Source organism: Phyllopteryx taeniolatus, chromosome 16 (assembly GCF_024500385.1).
Source record: "Phyllopteryx taeniolatus isolate TA_2022b chromosome 16, UOR_Ptae_1.2, whole genome shotgun sequence".
Classification (NCBI taxonomy): Eukaryota; Metazoa; Chordata; class Actinopteri; order Syngnathiformes; family Syngnathidae; genus Phyllopteryx; species Phyllopteryx taeniolatus.
In genome coordinates, this window is record NC_084517.1 from 8,035,304 (window position 1) to 8,056,437 (window position 21,134).

Consider the following 21,134-nt stretch of genomic DNA (forward strand, 5'->3'; position numbering starts at 1 on the left):
GACGTCACTCCTTGGTCTCTCGTCTTTTTCGCGCCACTAAGCGCTGAATGAGGACCACCTCCACAAAGATGTAACTTCCGGCATCTGCGATCCGACCAATAAAATCAAGCCAATTTTCTTCTCAGCCAATGAGAGGCAAGAACGACCGAGTCCGCGTGACAGACTCGCGGCAAAACTCAACTTCTTCCTGTCTGTTTTGCCGCGAAAAGAGTGATCAGCACCATTGTTAGCACAAGTTGACGGCGGTGTCGATTTTTCTTCTCAATAAGAAACCAGCCTGCAACATGTCTGGCTTTGACGATCCTGGAATTTACTACAGTGACAGCTTCGGAGGGGGAGAAGGATATGGCCCAGATGAAGGGGGACAAAAGCGGATTCAGATCAAGAAACGGTTCCGTGAATTTCTCCGACAGTTTAGAGTGGGAACCGACCGAACTGGCTTCACATATAAATACAGGTAGATGGACTTTTCTACGCAAAATTAAGTCCGTTGTAATTCAATAAACGCTAAAAGAGTAATAAAACAAGCTCGGACAGTTGTTCCACATGACGAATAATTTTCAAAGGAAATGAGACATGCATGACAAATCGGCAGACTTGACAAAAGTACTCACACTCTGTACATCAGTAGAAGTATACATACTTGAGTAAGAAAGATTCAAGTAAAAGTGCAGTACTGATTCATCTTTACCGAAACTCTGAACTGTACTTGAGTGCAAAAGTAAAACTAATTTTATACTGGCAATTTTATACATATCTGTTTTGGTAACTGCACAACAGGGAATAATCCTAAATAGGTTCATGCATGGGGAGATACTGTATCTTGGAACAAAAGTGAATCTTTTACGTTGTGTAGTCATCCGCAGAGGTTGAAAAACGTAAGGAGCCTAGTTAGACAAAGTAAGGAGTAGAAAGTACAGGTTTGTTTCAAAAAATCTAGGGAATAAAAGTGAAAACTCGTCAGTAAAATAAATAAATTAATTACAGACACCTGAAAATTCAATGTAGTTACAATATTTGTACTTCGTTACGTCCCACTACAAATTTAAACAAAAGCTTCTCATTGGAAATGTGTGAACCACGTTTATGCATTCCTGGATGCCTAATTCCACACCATCAGGGACTGTAATTTACATTTCAATGTTTTACACGAATGAGCCCCACACTAAGCCCCCTGTTAGCGCATGATTTTTTTCAGCATCACACTGTTCATTCAGTTGTCATTTCTGTATCTTAGAGATGAGTTGAAGAGACACTACACCCTTGGAGAGTACTGCATTGAGGTAGAGATGGAGGACCTCGCCAGTTTTGATGAGGATCTATCGGATTCTCTGTACAAGCTGCCTTCTGACAACCTGCCACTGGTAAGACTCTTAATTTGAACTTCAGCCATGTGAATATAAGGGGACATTGTTCACCCTGTTAACTTACCTATTAAACCATCCATCCATTTTCTGAGCCGCTTCTCCTCACTAGGGTCGCGGGCGTGCTGGAGCCTATCCCAGCTGTCATCGGGCAGGAGGCAGGGTACACCCTGAACTGGTTGCCAGCCAATCGCAGGGCACATAGAAACAAACAACCATGTGCACTTACGGGCAATTTAGAGTCTCCAATTAATGCATGTTTTTGGGATGTGGGAGGAAACCGGAGTGCCCGGAGAAAACCCACACAGGCACGGGGAGAACATGCAAACTCCACACAGGCGGGGCCGGGGATTGAACCTGGGTCCTCAGAACTGTGAGGCTGACGCTCTAACCAGTCGGCCGCCACCTATTAAACCATATGACTGTAATTAACAGTTGGAGGAGGCTGCTAAGGAGGTAGCTGATGAGGTGACACGTCCACGTCCAACCGAAGAAGAGACTGTGCAAGACATTCAAGTTATGCTGAAGAGCGATGCACATCATGCTTCTATCCGCAGCCTTAAGGTAAAGCACAACTAAATCTCTCACGTGACTTACTGATAATTTGAATTTGTCAATACTGTCCTGCAGTCAGAACAGGTGTCTCGTCTGGTGAAAGTGCATGGCATCATCATCTCAGCCACCCCAGTGAAGGCCAAGGCTACCAAGATGTGTCTGAAGTGTCGCAGCTGTCGTCATGTCATCAACAACATCTCTCTGCCACCGGGCCTGCAGGGCTACGCTCTTCCTCGCAAGTGCAACAAGTAAGCATGCTCGGAAAATAATTCTCAAATAATGAGCACACTCAGCAGGTTTTATTAACCAATTGCCCAATTTCTCTTTCCATAGTGATAGCACTGCAAGAGTTAAGTGCCCCGTGGATCCTTACTTCATCCTGCCGGACCGCTGCATTTGTGTTGACTTTCAGACGCTCCGACTGCAGGAATCTCCAGATGCTGTACCCCATGGAGAAATGCCTCGACACCTTCAGCTCTACTGTGACAGGTCAGAATTTTTATCTGGCAATCAACTCTTTTTGGCTCTTTGAGTCGACGTTTGAACTGATAGAACAACGAAATGAAAAATCTTTGTCGATATCCCATACTTAAACACTGTGCTTTACTGGTCCAAAAATGAATAGGAAGAAGTTAAAGCTAATCTCTTTATGATGAATTATCCACCAAGAAGTGCAGTCCGAAATACCAACATACAGTACATACCAGCATATGTACATGCATACTATAATCAGAGGTGGTTAGAATACTGTTACCTTAGAATAATATTACTCAAGTAAAAAGTAGTCCTCCAAATAATTATTCAGTGAAAAACAGAACTACTCAAGTACTGAGTAGCTGGTAACTTCTGATTTATTTTTTTAAATAGTGCATGTCCTATAAACAAAAATAGAAAAGGGGAGTGTGCAAAATAGAACTGTGCCCAACAAACTCACTTTGAAACAATATTTTTTAAATACAATTAATAAACAAAGGCAAGTTTAGCCACAATAAAAGATTAAAATTAACTTTCTTTGTTCACATATGAGAGAGCACAATAGGCTCACTAGGCAGATATGAATAATTATATATAATTTGATGATATTGAACTTTGACTGGTGAATTGACCCACATTTATCATCAGCAATACCGACATCCGTTCCATTGCTCGAAAAAAGTTTGAGTGCTTGCTTGCAACGTATATCTTTATCTTTAGGCTGTGCATCCATTGGGGAATGCTTAGTCTCCCTCCTCCTTTTGAATGCCAAAAAGTGCAATTTGCATTCATTTGCAGTTGTTGACCTGCTGCTTTTATGCCACTGAACACTACATTTTGCAAACGTAGACCGGGGCAGCCTCTTGTATGTTGCTGAAGTTCCGAGTGGAGTAGGGTGAACTGTGGGCATTTTTAAGCAGACACAGATGACAGCGCATGACAGAGCTGTTCTTTTTTTTGTGGTCCATCCATTCAGTTTATATAACGCTTGTCCATACTTGGGTCGCCGGTGAGTTGAAGCCCATCTGTGAGGTAAAAATAGATTACTGCCATGTTACTGTCACAGTTAGGGTTTTTGAAGGCAAGGCAAAACATGGAGGACCCAAGTGCAGGGAGGCAAGGCAGGAGTCCCCAAAAAATTATATTTAATTTCCCAAAAAAAAGGCAAACATGGAAAAAGCAAAGTAAACAAAGTCCCACAACAGATAACCAAAGTAACAAAGAAACACTTGAATAAACCTAAAACTGGAAACAAAACATGACTGGTGACTAGGACGTGGCACAGACCGAGACAATAACACCTGACAATGACATACTGTAAAGACAATGAACTGACCAGGCAACTAAATACAAACAGATTGACGAGACAACGAGGAACACCTGGACAAGATACGAGTGGCTGGAGGGAGCTGATTGGTCGACACAAGGCAGAAGGTTGACGAGAATAGGTGGACACAACAACCAAATGAGCACACGACAAACATGGAACACAGGAAAACGTGTAACAAAACTAAACACAACCCAAACCAACACACAGACCATGACAGTTACACTTAAATGAATCACTTTGAAAAAATTGATTTTGTTTGGCGTCGTAGAAACTAAGAAGTCACATGACTGCCTGACCCCGTTTGATTAGTCGAATAAAGTCAAGCGTGACTCGTAGTTATGTTGGCTTGGGGAACCAGTCATGACAAGTCTCTCTGGCGAACCAAAGTAGATTGCGCAAGCAACAATGTCTGTACGTAAAAATACATGTAGCGGGTGGAATGTAGTTCAATGTAATGTTCTAAAAGTAGCATTTCTTCTTAACTTAAATACTCAAAGGTAAAAGGTACGTTGCATTAAAACTACCGATTTTACTACTAATTTATCCAAAATGTTACGGACTAAACCGTACCTTACCTCTGACTAAATGCATAATTTCCACATGTATGCCTACACACACACATTGCATGATTGAGGATCAGGGAATAAGTGAAAGTACACGGAATGATAAAAGTTGAAAGTTCGTGACATAATATTTTAGTTGAATATAATAATGGAAAAAAATCACAATAATCTTGGTGTGCGGCTGTTAACTCACAGTACTTCCTTTGTCAGGTACCTGTGTGACCGTGTGGTCCCAGGCAACCGAGTAACCATCATGGGTATCTACTCCATCAAGAAGACTGCGGCTGTGAAGTCCAAAGGCAGAGAGAAGAGTGCTGGTGTGGGGATCCGGGCATCCTACCTGAGAGTAGTTGGGATACAAGTTGACACAGAAGGGGCAGGTAAAAAAAAAAAAAAAAGAAAGAAAAGAAGAATGTGTACCTGACCCCAATTGATTTGTTTGTTCAGACCACAACAAGATGGTAAAGTGTTGTGTCCCCTCCAGGTCGGGGTGCTACTGGGACAGTGTCTCCACAGGAAGAGGAGGAGCTGAGGTCCCTGGCTGCTTCTCCTGACGTTTACACCTCTCTGGCTCGCTCCATTGCGCCCTCAATCTACGGCAGCGATGATCTCAAAAAGGCCATCACCTGTCTGTTGTTTGGAGGTTCAAGGAAGAGGTGAGGCTGGTGTTGTTGTTGTCGTCAAATGGCAAAATGATTGCTTGGTTCTGTGACTCGTCTCCCTTATACATGTGCACATCCTTTTTCTAGGCTGCCTGATGGACTCACTCGCAGGGGAGACATAAACCTGCTCATGCTTGGAGATCCTGGTACAGCCAAGTCTCAGTTGCTCAAGTTTGTGGAAAGATGCTCGCCCATTGGGGTAAATGTTATTTTCTTATTTTTTATATATATATATATATATATATTCTTATTAGACTGTAGCCTTACTGTGACTATGGTGGTCATGTCATTAACCTTAAAAATAAATGGCTTATTTTATTGTGAGCTTTGTCGCCATCTTGTGGCATTGAAGGGGTGAGTTTTTCAGTGAATAACAGGATGAGGATAGGTTACAAAAAACGTGAATAGGAGAATTTGCCATTGGTGCAAATAGGCAAGGGATAACTGTACTCATATTTGTACTACGTAATTACAAGCCCATATTTCCATGACTTATTGATTATTTACAAAGTTAATCAAATGATTGCCACCGCTTGTCTTGTGCAACTTCAGGTTTACACCTCAGGAAAGGGTAGCAGTGCTGCTGGTCTGACTGCCTCTGTTTTGAGGGACCCGACTACCCGTGGGTTCGTCATGGAGGGTGGAGCTATGGTTTTGGCTGATGGCGGTGTTGTCTGCATTGATGAGTTTGACAAGGTAAGATTGGGGTTTATATTTTACAATGCATGTCTGTGGGTTAGTGTCAGATCTTGATGGACATTAACATCTAACATGTCCTGGCCCGCCAGTATATAGCACATGTGCCACTAATATTACAAATGCCACAATGCTTTGCTAGTGTGTTGGCCCATCAGTCTCGACCGGCGAGCTGATCTGTTTATTCCAGATTCAGTGTTTAAGGAAAATTTAAGTTTGTTGTCATATAATAAACTATAACGTTACATTTCTGGAGAGAAGGGAAACCTGCACATCGCAGTGATTTTTCATTAAATATTGAGTTTGGCCCGCGTCGTCCCAATTTTTTATTTTGACCCACTGTGAATTTGAGTTTGACACCCCTGATATAGTATGTCTACTATTAGATGGCCAGAATCCTGCATGACTTTAGGCAAAAATTACCTGCAAAGAATATGGGGTAACAGCTGTAAGTTTCAATAGCAGTGTTTTAATTTCCAATTTTAAAACAAACCGTGTTGTCTATTTTTGAAGATGCGAGAAGATGACAGAGTTGCCATCCACGAGGCCATGGAGCAACAAACCATCTCCATCGCCAAGGTAGAGTGATTGGTTAGATATCATTTGGGTAGGTAAAGTACTTAGAGGAGGATGGTTTCGATCCATCCAGCTCTGGGTTATAGATCCAGCATGCTTCTGCTGCGTCACTCTACTGACGATGCATGTGTGCCCCACTGCGATGGAGTGACTTCCCCTCACAACTTAGACCAAATCATCAACTTTTCCCAGGCTGGCATCACCACCACTCTGAACTCTCGCTGCTCTGTGCTGGCTGCTGCCAATTCTGTTTTTGGCCGCTGGGATGACACCAAGGGGGAGGACAACATTGACTTCATGCCCACCATCTTGTCCCGATTCGACATGATCTTCATCATTAAAGACTCGCATGATCATCAGAGGGACATGGTAACAGGACTCGCGTGACTTCGTTTACTGTCATGTTTTGGCAAATCTTTTTCTTTTTCAACACACACATCCTTAAGGTTTCTGAGTATAAAAATGCAAAATGCCCACTCTACGCCTTGCAGACATTGGCTCGTCACGTTCTGAACGTTCATCTGAGTGCCCAGACACAGACGGAGGGCGTTGAGGGTGAGATTCCACTGGCCACCTTTAAGAAGTACATTGCCTTTGCCAGAGCGTAAGTCCTAAGATTTTACATTCTTCCCTCAAGCCAGATGTGTGTTCTCTACTGAAATGCTCACCAATACAATATTTCCTTGCAGTAAATGTGGCCCTCGTCTCTCTGCTGCTGCTGCCGAGAAGCTGAAAAACAGATATGTGCTGATGAGGAGCGGCGCAAGAGAGCATGAGAGAGAAACAGACAAAAGAGCATCCATCCCAATCACTGTCAGGTATTAATTATTCCTCCTCCTCTTTGGTCAACCCCTAGTGGTTAAGGACCAAGCTTCATTCATAATTCTCGTTAGCTTCATGAGTGTAAGAACACTAACCATCTGCTGCTGTTTTTTCGGAAGTTTCCAGAGACCGCAACAAGGTCGAGAAACATTTTTTTTTGCCAATTACCTCCCAAAGCTGTTGAACACACTACCAGAGAAGTCATTTTCCGAGATCTTTCTGAAGTGAAAGTTGTTTTGTTTTCACAGTATTTATATGCAGTGTTTATATGCATTATTTCCACCCCCTTTTCTTAAGGAAAAATGTGATAATGGTTCCTAAAATGCAGATGCATCATTTATCTTCGAGGACATTTGAGTCTGTTATGCACTGGTAGAATGGAGCATTTAAGAAAAACGTGAACTCCATCCATGTATCAGATTGACACCAAGAAGTGTTCGAAGAAAGTGCGTATAAGCATGTCACAGAGACACATTTCAATTTTTAACATCCTTTTGTTGATCTTGTAAGTTATTCTTAGTGTCCCACGTATTCCCAATGTTGGATGTCCATTAAAGGTACCATACAAATGAAAACCCACTGATGTTTCTGTTGCTCCGTTCCATTTTGAGCTGCTTCTTTATCAGTTTTGTCTCTGCTCTATTCCAGGCAACTGGAGGCTGTGGTGCGTATTGCAGAGTCCTTGGCCAAAATGAAGCTGCAGGCTGTGGCTGGAGAGGAAGAAGTGGATGAAGCGCTGCGACTCTTCCAAGTTTCCACACTGGATGCTGCGCTCTCCGGCAGCCTTTCAGGTGTGTTTTTTAGTTGCAGTTGTGCTGTTACATCTTAAGTACATTATGCTGTTTGCCTTGACTCACCGAAAATGGCTTACCAGGGCTCTACAGTAATGTTTACACTGGTCGCACTGGTGTGACCAGCGCACATGATGTTGGTGTGTGAGGGGGTGGGGGTATTGTTTGGGTGGAATTGGAGAAATTTGAAATCATGGCCAAAACAATAATGAATTATCCATCCATCCATTTTCTGAGCCGCTTCTCCTCACGAGGGTCGCGGGCGTGCTGGAGCCTATCCCAGCTGTCATCGGGCAGGAGGCGGGGTACACCCTGAACTGGTTGCCAGCCAATCGCAGGGCACATACAAACAAACAACCATCCGCACTCACAGTCACACCTACGGGCAATTTAGAGTCTCCAATTAATGCATGTTTTTGGGATGTAGGAGGAAACCGGAGTGCCCGGAGAAAATCCACACAGGCACGGGGAGAACATGCAAACTCCACACAGGCGGGGCCGGGGATTGAACCCGGGTCCTCAGAACTGTGAGGCTGACGCTCTAACCAGTCGGCCGCCAATAATGAATTATTGGGAAAAAATAAAATAAAATGCGTACCTGATCATTTCTTGTCATGAATGATGGAAATGCTAATCACAAGCCAAAACTTCATGCCAACGGCAAAATCTGTTAACATTTGTGTATGAACTGAAGTTTAAACAATGACATTTACATAAATAGAAATCATTATGGAAACTGTATATGACGGTTACATTCTAAATAACAGTAGTATTGTTAGGATTTCCCTATGGTGCATACAGCATAAAAACGTTTTATATATGAAAAACGCTCTTAATTTATTTATTTATTTATTTATTTTTCTCTCTGAACAATACAACAGGCACTGCGTGTTACCTGATTTTAGGACCATAGCCACAGAATTCTGTGTTGGTTCAAAGTTTTAAAAGAAAAGATGTAACTATTTCCACGGATATTTTGAAGCTATTTCAATTCTCCTAGTGTTACGTTTGTGCCACAAGACTTATCTAGCTAAGTAGAGATAAATATACAACTATCAGTGTAAATTGATATTTAATTTTAAGTTGAGCAGACACCTTGTTTTTCAGTGTGGGGAGTGTGACGCGGTGTGTGCAATTTCCACTCAGAGGCGGAATCTATATAACTCACAACATGTAAGGCCAGAGTTGTGTGCTCCCAGCGCTTCTCAGTCTTACAAACGTACAACAAAATATGTAACTATACAGATAGTTTTTTTGCACGAGAAGCAGATAGCATGAGTTCCATGTCGGGCTTGTAAGATTCGTCTCTCTTGCCAAGTTGGACATCCAGCTTAAGGAAGAAGGGGTGATTAAAAAGTGGACGGGACTGGTCGATGTCATTATGAATCTGAGTTGGGTACCAGTACTAACTGCGCCCTTGTCAGTGGCCCCTCGTCGCTCGACGATGGAAGGGACCCTCCGCGACCACAGACTTTCTGCAGGTCACAACCGCTCCGCCACGCAAGGCTCGCTCTCGTCGAACGTTCGCCTTTCATAATTATGAAATAGCGCTCTATCTTCAGAAAGAGAGCGTCCAGGTGGAGGAGATTGACTAAACCATTGAAAAAGACAGCGACTTTCAACCGCCATGTCTTTATATAGTGAGACTGTGTTAAAGGGAGCATTAAAACATGCACTCGCAAAAGTGCGACCACAGGAAATATTTACTCACACACACACACACTAAAAAAAGGTTCGCAGTCCTGAGCCCAACTTACATATGTTAAAAAAAAAAAAGCATAAAGTAAAATTAACGACCTGTAGTGGTCCGGCCAATACAGGGAATGTGCCAGTTTGCTTCCAGAGGTCTATCAATCTGCCCTTGAGCAAGGCGCTGAACCGCTGACAGCCCCAATCTGTTGTACGCATGTGCGACCAGTTGCGTTTAGCCTAGCACATTTAAATATAATACGTCAGTGGATGATATGATCCCTTGGGTTTACTTTTTTTTTTTTTTTTAATGCGGCTCCATTCTGATACACAGGAGTGGAAGGTTTCACTACTCAAGAGGACCAGGAAATGATTTCCCGCATTGAGAAGCAGTTAAAGAGACGCTTTGCAATCGGCTCCCAGGTGTCCGAGCACAGTATCATCCAAGACTTCGCCAAACAGGTCAGTTGAAACGTGGAAAGTGCAGTGACACTTGAACATACCAACAAAATAAGGTTAGCACATGCTGGAGAGCGGCTATTTTGCCGCTTTCAACCATCACTGAGTTTTTTGTTTGTGAGGAGCATTTAAAATTTCTATTTTTTTTTTTTTGGGCCAATGTGATCTGCTAGAAATATCCTGACCACGCCATCTACAAAGTCCTACACCTGATGTTGAGGAGGGGTGAGCTTCAGCACCGCATGCAGAGGAAAGTACTCTACAGAGTCAAGTAGATGATTTTGTTCTCTGTCACATACATATTGATGTAAGTAGTTGTCTTCGCAAGTTAAAATCCTCACATCTGCCCTTGTGATCACCTGTGCTGGTAAATGGATCTAAACTTTTAAGGTAAGGATCCAGCTGTTGCTCTTACAAGGATTTTGTTTTTTTTTTGTTTTTTTTTTTTGTTTTTTTTTGGTAGCGCAGATATCTGCATGCCCTGTAAAAAAAGAAATATTGGAAATCATAAATAAAATGTTGTAATGGCAAATGCTTGTTGGCCTTTCTTCCCCTTAAGACTTCAATAACTGGTTAACTGTTTTTTGGATTGCAATTTGCCTAGTCATACAATATTTGTTTCATTCTAGAATGCAAGGTGTCTGTGAAATGTAGAATGTCACCAGATTGTTTACACAACATACCCCATTGTAAAAGAAAAACCAACTTAAACGGGTACATTTAAATACCCCACTGTAAAAGAAAAAACAACTAAAAAGGGTACATTAACATACAGTATCACTAAAATTATATCAGAAATAAAACTGCACACAAAAGCACCTGATGTGTGCACTATCTACAGCTACATTTGAGAAATAATTAGGTAAAGGTTTTCATTTTGTCGTTTGTGTGTAGATGTTAGCTAAGATGTTATATTTTACATATTTGCACATTGGTTATTCACACCCAGGAAGAAGCAGTACTAACCCCGCAAACATTTTATTTATTTTATTTAAACAAAACACTATTATACAGTGAATTAACTTGAAATGTACCAATCAGAGTTTAACAACGTTGGCAAGCTTGCTATTGTTGAAGATTGACATTATTAATGCATCAAAAGGGATAAATAATGGGAACCGTATACTTTCTATATGCTGTATTTTAATAAAATCAGAAAAATGAATGCAATCAGCTTACTAAATAATATTCAGACAATAGTGAGATTTCCAAGTGTTACTGATCAGATTTAGTTCAGACATTCTTGGGCTGGCTTGGGAACCGAGGGCTCATGGTTTGAATTGCACTGCGGGCAAAATGAATTGCAACTAGTTGTAAAGATGCTCATGTGCATTCTGACTAATGTTATGTCCTTTAAGCAAGATGCCAAAACGTAGCTCAGGGCTGCAGTCACTGCCTATGTAGGGTGTGCATTATAAACATCCATCCATCCATTTTCTGAGCCGCTTATCCTCACAAGGTAGTGCTTGAGTCTATCCCAGCAGATTAAATTAAAAGAATTATAACTAAATGAAATGCTTGCAAACAAATTTTCCTCTTTCACCCATAGCAAGTTTATTTCCTGTTTTCTATTTGGTTTCTAGGAATACATACTCTAAAATCAAAAGTCAATAATATCACTTGGAAGTAGTAAATGTAACAAAAGTGTATACAGTAGGTTCAGTCAAATACAAATGCTGACATTTTAAAAGCCATGGCTGGTTTTGATTTCAATAAGATTTGTTGCATTAGCTAAAAGGGATTAGTGAAGTGGTATAGGTCCATGTGGTGTTGGCTGATACTACAAGATATACATTCCCATTCCAATAGTAGCCAGTGTGACACACAGCCCCACGGTGAAATGCATGAGTGGAGGAAATGGAAAACTGGCCGAGTTGTTCTTAGATTGTTCTGTTGCGACATACAAAAGCTTCTGCAAGTCATCAAAAACCTGGTGGAAAAGAAAAGATGTCAGCATATTTCCTCAATAAACTGCATCAACTAGTTCCTCTACTGATCCCACAACAACCCGCTTTGTATGAAATGATCACCTGGGTGTTGAACTCAAAGGCTGCAACCGCCTCATTCAGCACAGCCGCCCTCTCCTCCTCGGTCAGCTCAATGCCGTTCATGCGGCTCCTGTACAGCTGCTTGAAGCGATTAGGACTGCTCACACCAGGGAAGAAGAAGAACGAAAGGCCCTCTTTGCCTGTCAGTTTGAGGGATTTCTGGGTAATTTTCCCCAGCACTTGTCCTCCTGACAGATCCCCAAGATATCGAGTGTAGGCATGGGACACCAAGAGGACCGGTTTCTCTTTACCAATCTGCAAAAGAGAACTTGGCATTAGTGAATTTAACTCACAGCAAACACAGTATGGGACTGACAGCTCATTTTGCATTCACCTGTCGTAGCCTCTGAGTGTATCTGTGTGTGGCCGCAGGAACAATCATCTTCCCCTTCCAATCAGGGCCAAAAAAATGCTCCAGGTCACTCTCGAGGCATTCCAGGCGAGCAAGTTCCTGGGGGAAGTATATAGGTGCGACCGCTGGATGGGAAGAATTCTTATCTAGTTCCTCTTCTAGCACCTTGTAGATCTCATGGAGGGAACACAGCAGGAGCTGACAGATACATAAAGTAGTTTTATTTCACATTCAGTGATACCTGCATTAGTGTGCCATGTGCCAGTTTCACTTAATTGGTCCGAAAATCATTTATTAATTACAAATATGTACATAATTTGTTCATCAATGTATGCAAACGATGTATAATGATTGGTAGAACAATTGAATTCTCTTCCACTAAATGGCAGAAGGGAGACCACATAATCTGTGTATCCTTTTTTTGTGACATTTTTGTTTGGTAGAGTGCTGTGAGACTGTTGTGTAAAATACATGCTTTGGCTCAACCAAGGTTAGGACACATTTAACTACTGTGTTCGATCATAGCTGTCTCAACCTAAATGATGCCTCATCCGTCTTCCGACACAGAATTTATATAATCTGGGAGAAATTGGTACTGACCTTGTACTGTGGCAGGGTGATCTCTCCCCTTTGGTAACTCAGCATCAGCTCTGTATTTTCAGCTCTCTCGTGGTTGTCTTTTGTGGCTGCTTTAATCTGCTCTGATAAATCACTGATAGTACAATATACAGTACACAACCATTAGAACTTTTTTTTAAATGCATTCATTCACTCATAGCAATTTTGTAATCTGAGACTGAGCATCATACTTGCACACTTCCCCCGTGTCATATTTCCTTGCGCTCTTCTTGGTCTCCATCTACAGAGGCAGGTTTATGTTTAATGCAGTACATTTGAAAGCATATGCAACAACTGAGATTCTACATATTAATATATCTTACCTTATCAATGTCTTTCCAACATAAGAGTGTTTGAATGAATACAGCCTCTGACAATTGTTGCTTCCTGTGACCCACTGTGGCCTTAGTGATCCACTGTGTGGTATTTATACACAGGCATAATGTGCTGAAGGTGCTGAGACAGATGGGAAGTGTTACTGCTGAATGACATGACTCTGCTTGCTTGCAACATAACATGACTTTGCAAATATGTTAGTGAGGTGGGGGGAAAAATGATAAAACGTGACATGGTAGAAATTATCCATTTTGATTTTGAATTTTGGATGAAGAAGCCTGTGCAGAAACCTGTATGTGAATGTGATCATAGAATAAGTCAATTTTATTTATAAAGCAACAATTCACAGCAAAATATATCCCAAGGCACTTTACTCACTGAGCATATAAAAAAAAAAATGGCACCCATCGCCAGTTGGATAGATTTCATGTCTAGATTTATTTTTGTTAACACAATCAACAGTCAATAAAACTATTTACAAAGGTGGCGAAGGGAAGCTACACTGCATATAAAAAGTCTACACACCCCATTTCAAATGTTTGTGATTTAAAAAAAATGAGACCAAGATAAATCACTTCACAAAAAATTCGACCGTTAGTGAACTTTAACCGATACAAATCAATTTAAACAAATAGAATTCTTAGAGAGGTGAAGTAAAAATAAACAATTGAGATAATGAAGTTGCACAAGTGTGCACACCCTCTTATAAATGGGGATGTGGCTGTGTTCAGAATCGCATTCCAACTCCTGTTGCTAAATGGCAGTCAGCACACACATGCCAACATTTAAAGTGCCTCTTATTTACCCTAGATAAAGTACAGATGTTTTAATATGCTTTTAATTTTTTTTATTTGCATCTTACAGCAAAATGGTCTGCAGAGTGCTTCCACAGCATACTATTGAGATAGTTAAATAGTGAAATCATAAAAAATTGAAATAAGTACATAAATATTGACATAAATAAATATTTAAATAAATAATGAACTGATTAAATACTCTTGATTTTGGGATTCTTGGTCCTCCATACTATTCTATTCTACAGTACAGTATTTGATTTTATAACCACGCCTAGATGGGCGGGCAGAAGTCCGCCGGAGGAGAAAATGGGCGGTGCTTGACGATTTTCGGGAGGGAACACATTCTCCCACATTCATCAAGCGGTTGAAAACAAAATACATAAAAATGTAGAAATCTCCATAGATTTGATTCTCTCCGCACCGCAGATGTCGTGTTCAAGGGATCGGCTGTTCTAGAAGGTAATGCAGGTTCGTTGTCCTTTTCGATTGACCACACGGTTCATCTGGTTCAACGGACGATGGCAGTCGCCGTATCCACAAGAGAGTGACATAACAGCGGCCGGAGAGTTCAAGGAGAGCCGGGGATTCTTGTCCCGAGTCTCATGAGGATTCTTGTACGTTTTGGTCGATTCTGCACTGCTTTATTATAGTTGAATGTATCATCTGATGGTGTGCCAGTGCCAGAATTATCTTTATGTTAGTTTGCGTTAAAAACAGCTCAAGGAATTTACACCTGGTAGTTGGTGTCACAGCGGTGTCTAAACAATGGCCTGGGGACTATTTGTGGCCGGGTCGTCCATTTTTAAGCAGCCCGGGGCACCTACTGAAATTCACATTTGACACAGCCCATGTCATTTTCCTGCATTGTATGATTTACTCTCTACATTCGTTGGCTGGGTAGGAGAAGAGAAGTTCTCTTCTCTCACTTCCCATCATTTTCCACTAATCACACATCACCAAAGTAGTATCAAATGTGCATAACACGCCAATGAATACAGATAATTCAATTACAGCAGGAAATAGTGTGAATCGTAATTGTTTGCTCCATTTTCTGCTCTATGTCACATAAATTCAGCTCTGTACAGATTGCTCTAGTTATGGTTATGAATGTGGAGATGGGTTTTTGCTAAATACAGGAGCAGATGTATTCCAGTGGGATACTAGGGCCACTGGCCACCCAAAAATTGTTTTGAATTGTTGCTTTGTTTTAAGGCTGTTTAAAATATTATAAATGTATATCATATACTGTATACAACAATATATTAATGCTTCGTATTCATAATTAAAAGAAAGTAACACTTGAAAAAAAAGAAAAACAGTCTATATTTAGGAAAAGAAAAAAAAAAAAAAAAAAAATATATATATATATATATATATATATATATATACAAACCCACACACACACAGCCATCCATTTTCTGAGCCGCTTCTCCTCACAAGGGTCGCGGGCGTGCTGGAGCCTATCCCAGCTATCATCGGGCAGTAGGCGGGGTACACCCTGAACTGGTTGCCAGCCAATTGCAGGGCACACACAAACAAACGACCATTCGCACTCACATTCACACCTACGGGCATTCAATGACTGTTTCTCTTAGCAGTGTCATTCACACTTTTCCATCTCTGGTTCAACAGGTTATGGATTCCAGCCTTCCATGTTTGATCCTCTTCATCCTAACCAGTGTGACCACATGCATTGGAGATGATCACCGGCACAATGGGACTTGCCATCGTGACTATTGCATCCTTGGAGCTGGGCCTGCCGGACTGCAGATGGGTTACTTCCTTTCCAAAGCCAAAAGAGATTACATTATCCTGGAGAGAAACTCTGGGCCCGGCAGTTTCTTTCAAAAGTAGGTGGAGAGAATTTTGTCTCCGCTGTTGTGTTGAAACATATCAGTTTCACCCTTTATTTTCTTCATGTCAAGATATCCCCGGCACAGGAAGCTCATCAGCATCAATAAGATCCACACTGGACGGCAAAACCGAGAGTTTAATCTCCGCCATGATTGGAACTCGTTGTTGAGCGATAAACCAGAGCTCCTTTTCCGGCAAGTAAGCAGTGAGTTTTACCCGCCGGCTGATGCCTTCCCACTCTACCTGTCCATGTTCGAGAGGGAGCTCCGGCTGAGGGTCCAGTATGGCGTGGATATTGGAAGGATCAGGGCAGTGGTGTCATCCACCAGAAGAAGTTACATCCTAACTGATCAACATGGAAAGGAGTACACATGCAGGTGATTTTGCCATTCTCTGACTTTGAGAGTAAAACTTCACATACCAAAGAATCATAAACTCACATTGTGGTTTTTGTCTCGCAGGGTTCTTCTGGTGGCCACCGGTTTGTGGGTTCCTCAGGAGGTAGAATTTGTTGGTTCTGACCTGGTCGAAGGCTATGAATCTATCTCCACAAACTCAGAGGACTACAAGAACCAGGCTGTACTAATTCTGGGCAAAGGAAACTCTGCTTTTGAAACAGCCCAGAGCATCTTAGGACACGCGAGTCGGGTTCACATGGTCAGTCGCAGCCCGGTCCGACTGGCCTGGCAAACACATTATGTTGGAGATCTCAGGTAGGACCACAGACCAAATTCTGCCTTCTTGTGTCGTTTTGAGCCCAAAGGTATCCAATCAATAGAATAATGAACATTTGATTCATTTCAAATCTTCCTACCAGCTTCCTCTTGTTATTTGAGGATTACCATTCTACATGTTGTTCTGTAACGGTTTTGCACTGGAGCTTTTCATACTGTAACATGACCTGACCTTTTGTTTGTGTTTTCAGGGCTGTGAATAATGAACTCATAGACACATACCAGCTGAAGTCTCTTGATGGGTTGGTAGAAGCCAGCCTGGAGCGAATAGTGATTGTTCAACAAAAGGAAGATGGCAGGAGGAAATCAGGCAAAGCGAAGAAGGGACAGTTATATGTGACGATAAATAAGTACATACAAAACCAGTCTGAGAAGAACAAATCTGATGTGACAGCTGAAGAACTGCTTGGGTATCACATTGACAATTTCTCCCTGCGGAAACCCTATGATCGTGTGATCCGATGCCTTGGCTTTCGATTCAACTTCAGCATATTTGACAGGTACAAGTATCCATGCATCCATCCATTTTCTGAGCCGCTTCTCCTCACTAGGGTCGCGGGCGTGCTGGAGCCTATCCCAGCTATCATCGGGCAGGAGGCGGGGTACACCCTGAACTGGTTGCCAGCCAATCGCAGGGCCCATACAAACAAACAACCATTCGCACTCACATTCACACCTACGGGCAATTTAGAGTCTCCTATTCATGCATGTTTTTGGGATGTGGGAGGAAACCAGAGTGCCCGGAGAAAACCCACGCAGGCACAGGGAGAACATGCAAACTCCACACAGGCGGGGCCGTGGATTGAACCTCGGTCCTCAGAACTCTGAGGCTGACACTCTAACTAGTCGGCCACCGTGCCGCCCAGGTACAAGTAATGTGCAGTTATTGTTTTTGGGTACGGAAAAGATTTGACATTGTTGTGTAGTTATTACAGCACGCTGGCTTTGGTCATTGGCAAAAGAGTATCTCCAAACTCAATTTTAACCAATTACATTTTTTGTTCGTGTTCAAATGTGTGTCTGTTGGTGATAAATTATGTTTATAGTAAACTGATAATTGTTTTTTATTGTGTGTCAATTTTTGCATCAGTACATTGTTCTTCATAAATTCCTTCTTATGTGTCATTATATGCAGTATAGGAATAGTCACTGCTGTTGTTTTAGATAATGTTTATGCTAAAATACAAATATCTCCCCAGCTCTGCCTGTCCACTCAACAGTAAAAATGCAAAAGGAAGGTTGCCACGGGTGACGGCCTGGTATGAAGGTCATGACATGCCTGGTTTGTTTGTACTGGGCACTGCTGCTCACTCCAGAGACTACCGCACATCAGCTGGCGGTTTCATTCATGGATTTCGCTACACAGGTGAACATTATCGCTTATTCTTCACTAATTTGGTTGATGATACAATGATGGTGATACACAATACTGTAGTACACTTTGCAACGTGCATTTTAAACATGCTTTTTCCGTAATTCTGTTTGCATCTCAGTGCGAGCTGTGCATCATTTGCTTGAGCAACGTTACCATAGAACACCGTGGCCATCTACAAGACTGTTGACAACGCAGCTACTGTCTGCAATTTTGAAGCGGGTGGGCGAGGCCTCTGGGCCCTACCAGATGTTTGAGATACTGGGAGATGTGATATTGCTGAGAGGGTAAATTATGTTTTATGGTTTCAAACCATCTGCTCACTGGTCATTTCAGCTTCGGCAACATGGCCTTTTTACATTACTGGCATTTTAACTCTAGCAAACTGAAATGTACTGTACACACCTTAGTCTGTCTGAAATTGCATAAAAAAGACAAACAAACAAAAAAAATGTCAATTTGATACCGGTTCAATAATCTCCATATGTTTTATGGTTTAGATATAATATATATATTGTATTTGTTAAAGATCCCACATTTGGTCCATTTAAACTTCCATAGAGTGACTCTCTAACATGGACTTTGTTTAAAAGTGTCAATTTCATTAAAAAAAAACACCTTGGTTTTGCCCAAGAAAAGGTCCCTCTGACAGGTACTTCTGTTTGACCCAGTTTTGTATCGACTTTATCCATATTTGGCTAAGACCGCCCCCTTTCCTCTAATTGGTTACCTCCGTGTCGAAGACCCACTTGTGAGAGCACACATTTATGTTGACAGCGCTGGCTCGGGAGCGGGGAAGTAGGCGGAAATCTTCGCTAGTTACGTAGATATACTCGAGAAATTCGAATGACCTGATTCTAGGCCTCTCAGAAAAACGCCTGCAACTCAGGAATGTGTGGACGATTTTAATTCATATTATGTTTACTGAGGCTTCATAGAGCCATACCAAATACTAGAAAAAGTTGGTTTGGTAAAATATGGCACCTTTAATACCTTTTTTTTGTTTTCCTGTCTCCTTTATTTGACTCAAAGCTCTTACTGCCAGTATGTGGAGGAATTCCCACTCCAGGCCTTGCCTCAGTTCTCTTCTCTTTCGGGTCATGAGGTGTCTGAGCATGGACTGGTGATTCTAGTGATGCAGTATGGAAAAAAGAAGATTGACTATTTGGGAGGAGGCAGGGCAGTAACAGACTGGACAAATGCTTGGAAATCCAGCTTTCTACACCCGGTTTTATACTACTATGACACACTTCCCACTGGTGAGTAAAACTTGGTGGCTCTGTCAGGTTTATGGCACTTTTTTGGCACTGCCATTTAAGAGGTAACAATTTTTGCATGGAGGAAGCTGACTGATATACCTGTATTGTACTTTAGAGGAAGAAATGAAGAACCGTCCACATCGGTGGCCTTTACCAAGGCCTAAGGCAATTCATCACATAGTTGAAGACTTCCTCACTGAGTGGGATGGCCCCATATCTCACATCCAGCCTTTGCGACGTTTCCTGGAACACTGCGTCAACACTGACCTCAGAGCCTTCTATGCAGGTAGAGCAGTCCAACCTGTTGGATCTAAAGTGGGGTACACACATATAACCTATAATTTGAATCCCATCTGTGTGCCTCACAGTTCAGTCTTAGTATTATCACAGACATTCGGTGTGGGGGGGGAAGACTTAAGAATGTTGGTGAATGGTGAATGTTGGCATGTGGGTGGAGTGCTATGTTGCCCATCTCGAGTACACCACACACTGTATGAGCAGTAAGCGGCACTTGCCATTTTGTTCCTTATCTTGTGTGAGGTCTCTCACATTTAAAAACTATGGTCAGGTTTTTTTTTTATTATTATTTTTGTGTGTGTCACCCGCTTTAAGGAGAAACAATAGAATATACCAACAGCCAAGGTTGGGTCACTGACTGTTGCGTTTTCTTCCATCTTTTAGAATCATGTTTCCGCTTATCTCTCACCCACCGCATGGCTCCCCTGTTTTGTCGCCAAGGATACTTGAAGCAGCAAGGCATCGCCCAGAAAAGTAAACTGATGCATTTTCATTCCACTGGGCCTTCGCCTGGTGAACAGCATGCAGAAACATCAGCGGCTAATTCTGCATTTACGAACTACCTGGCACAAGCTGGAGCCTCCATGTCTTCAGGTCTCAGACTTGATTTATGACTGTTTTGCTACCTATGAATCCAGACAACCTGGATTGTTCCTTTTCTTTACCAGTTTGAATTTTAAGTTTCTCACTCCTTACATAAGCTTTATGTCTGGTATGCATACATAAAGATAGATTTACCCCTTTCGGCCAAGGCTAGCAAAAGCCCCATAGTGTTTTTTTCCTTCTCCGATATGGTCGGAAATCTGTCGGAGCCGACAATTATAACTGTTAAATAGTTCCAATTGGAAATCCTATTGTGTATAACACTGGTGTCGTCTGTGCCCCAGAATCTATGATTGTGGAATGGAACGATACCCAATCAGGAAGGGAACTAAAAGTAAGGCTGTTGCTGGACTTCCTAAATGCAGGACCAACTCGCTGTGTCCAGAAATTATATGAGTTGGCAAGGAATCACCACTGTAATGTAGCTAGTTACCAGAGAAGCAAACAGATAGCCTTGCATCTTCCAATTGTTTCTTTTTTTCTTCCCCCCCCCCCCCCCCCCCCCCCCCCCCCCCCCCCCGTCAGTCTCTTGGGTTCAACTGGGTAATATGCTGGATTTCTGGTTTGCAGTAGGAGACTCTTTTCTGTGAGAGATCGTAAAATGTGGGGTGTCTTGTGTTGGTCATTTACAATTACTTCACATGACACAGACACACTATATTAACAATAAACAATGGTATTTCTTTTTATTGTCATGGGTTGAGTCTCACATTCTAAAATTCAGTATGTTAATAATTTTTAACTGCAACTGCCAAGAATGATTGTCCCCGTTTTATCTTAGTTTGATCATTTGTCACACAGTGCGGTAATGCAATACAAGAGTCACTAAAAGCAGTTAGGGGGAATACCTAACTTGTTTCACAGAATTATTATTTTACCTACC

At 41.9% G+C, this 21,134-nt stretch overlaps 3 protein-coding genes and 1 long non-coding RNA gene across 6 annotated transcripts; 2 read left to right on the forward strand and 2 right to left on the reverse strand.

Moving 5' to 3' along the window:
- Positions 1-151: 151 nt before the first annotated feature.
- Positions 152-10,490, forward strand: mcm5 (minichromosome maintenance complex component 5). The gene is made up of 16 exons (XM_061749830.1): positions 152-457; positions 1,238-1,364; positions 1,800-1,928; positions 1,995-2,167; positions 2,253-2,408; positions 4,497-4,666; positions 4,771-4,942; positions 5,036-5,147; positions 5,501-5,644; positions 6,158-6,223; positions 6,413-6,589; positions 6,712-6,824; positions 6,910-7,038; positions 7,691-7,833; positions 9,857-9,984; positions 10,155-10,490. Exons 1-16 carry the CDS (start codon positions 285-287, stop codon positions 10,254-10,256), a joined length of 2,214 nt encoding a protein of 737 aa, XP_061605814.1. The 5' UTR covers positions 152-284; the 3' UTR covers positions 10,257-10,490.
- LOC133466280 (uncharacterized) lies at positions 2,753-4,819 on the reverse strand. The gene is made up of 3 exons (XR_009784908.1): positions 4,707-4,819; positions 4,480-4,626; positions 2,753-3,418 (listed from the first exon to the last, which is right to left on the reverse strand). It is a non-coding gene; the product is annotated as an uncharacterized LOC133466280 (long non-coding RNA).
- Positions 10,491-10,953: 463 nt separating the features above from the next.
- hmox1a (heme oxygenase 1a) lies at positions 10,954-13,447 on the reverse strand. The gene is made up of 6 exons (XM_061748891.1): positions 13,323-13,447; positions 13,191-13,240; positions 12,982-13,093; positions 12,364-12,579; positions 12,012-12,284; positions 10,954-11,911 (listed from the first exon to the last, which is right to left on the reverse strand). Exons 2-6 carry the CDS (start codon positions 13,238-13,240, stop codon positions 11,762-11,764), a joined length of 801 nt encoding a protein of 266 aa, XP_061604875.1. The 5' UTR covers positions 13,323-13,447; the 3' UTR covers positions 10,954-11,761.
- Positions 13,448-14,438: 991 nt separating this feature from the next.
- On the forward strand, positions 14,439-20,757 carry foxred2 (FAD-dependent oxidoreductase domain containing 2). 3 transcript variants are annotated; one of them, XM_061748517.1, is made up of 10 exons: positions 14,439-14,591; positions 15,765-15,982; positions 16,058-16,363; positions 16,448-16,699; positions 16,912-17,220; positions 17,920-18,086; positions 18,214-18,379; positions 19,125-19,351; positions 19,467-19,637; positions 20,033-20,757. In XM_061748517.1, exons 2-10 carry the CDS (start codon positions 15,768-15,770, stop codon positions 20,260-20,262), a joined length of 2,043 nt encoding a protein of 680 aa, XP_061604501.1. In that variant the 5' UTR covers positions 14,439-14,591; positions 15,765-15,767; the 3' UTR covers positions 20,263-20,757. The 3 variants fall into 3 exon arrangements, with proteins under 3 accessions (XP_061604501.1, XP_061604500.1, XP_061604499.1); XM_061748516.1 differs by having other exon boundaries at positions 14,448-14,600; XM_061748515.1 differs by lacking the exon at positions 14,439-14,591 and adding an exon at positions 14,607-14,746.
- The last annotated feature ends 377 nt before the right edge of the window (positions 20,758-21,134 follow it).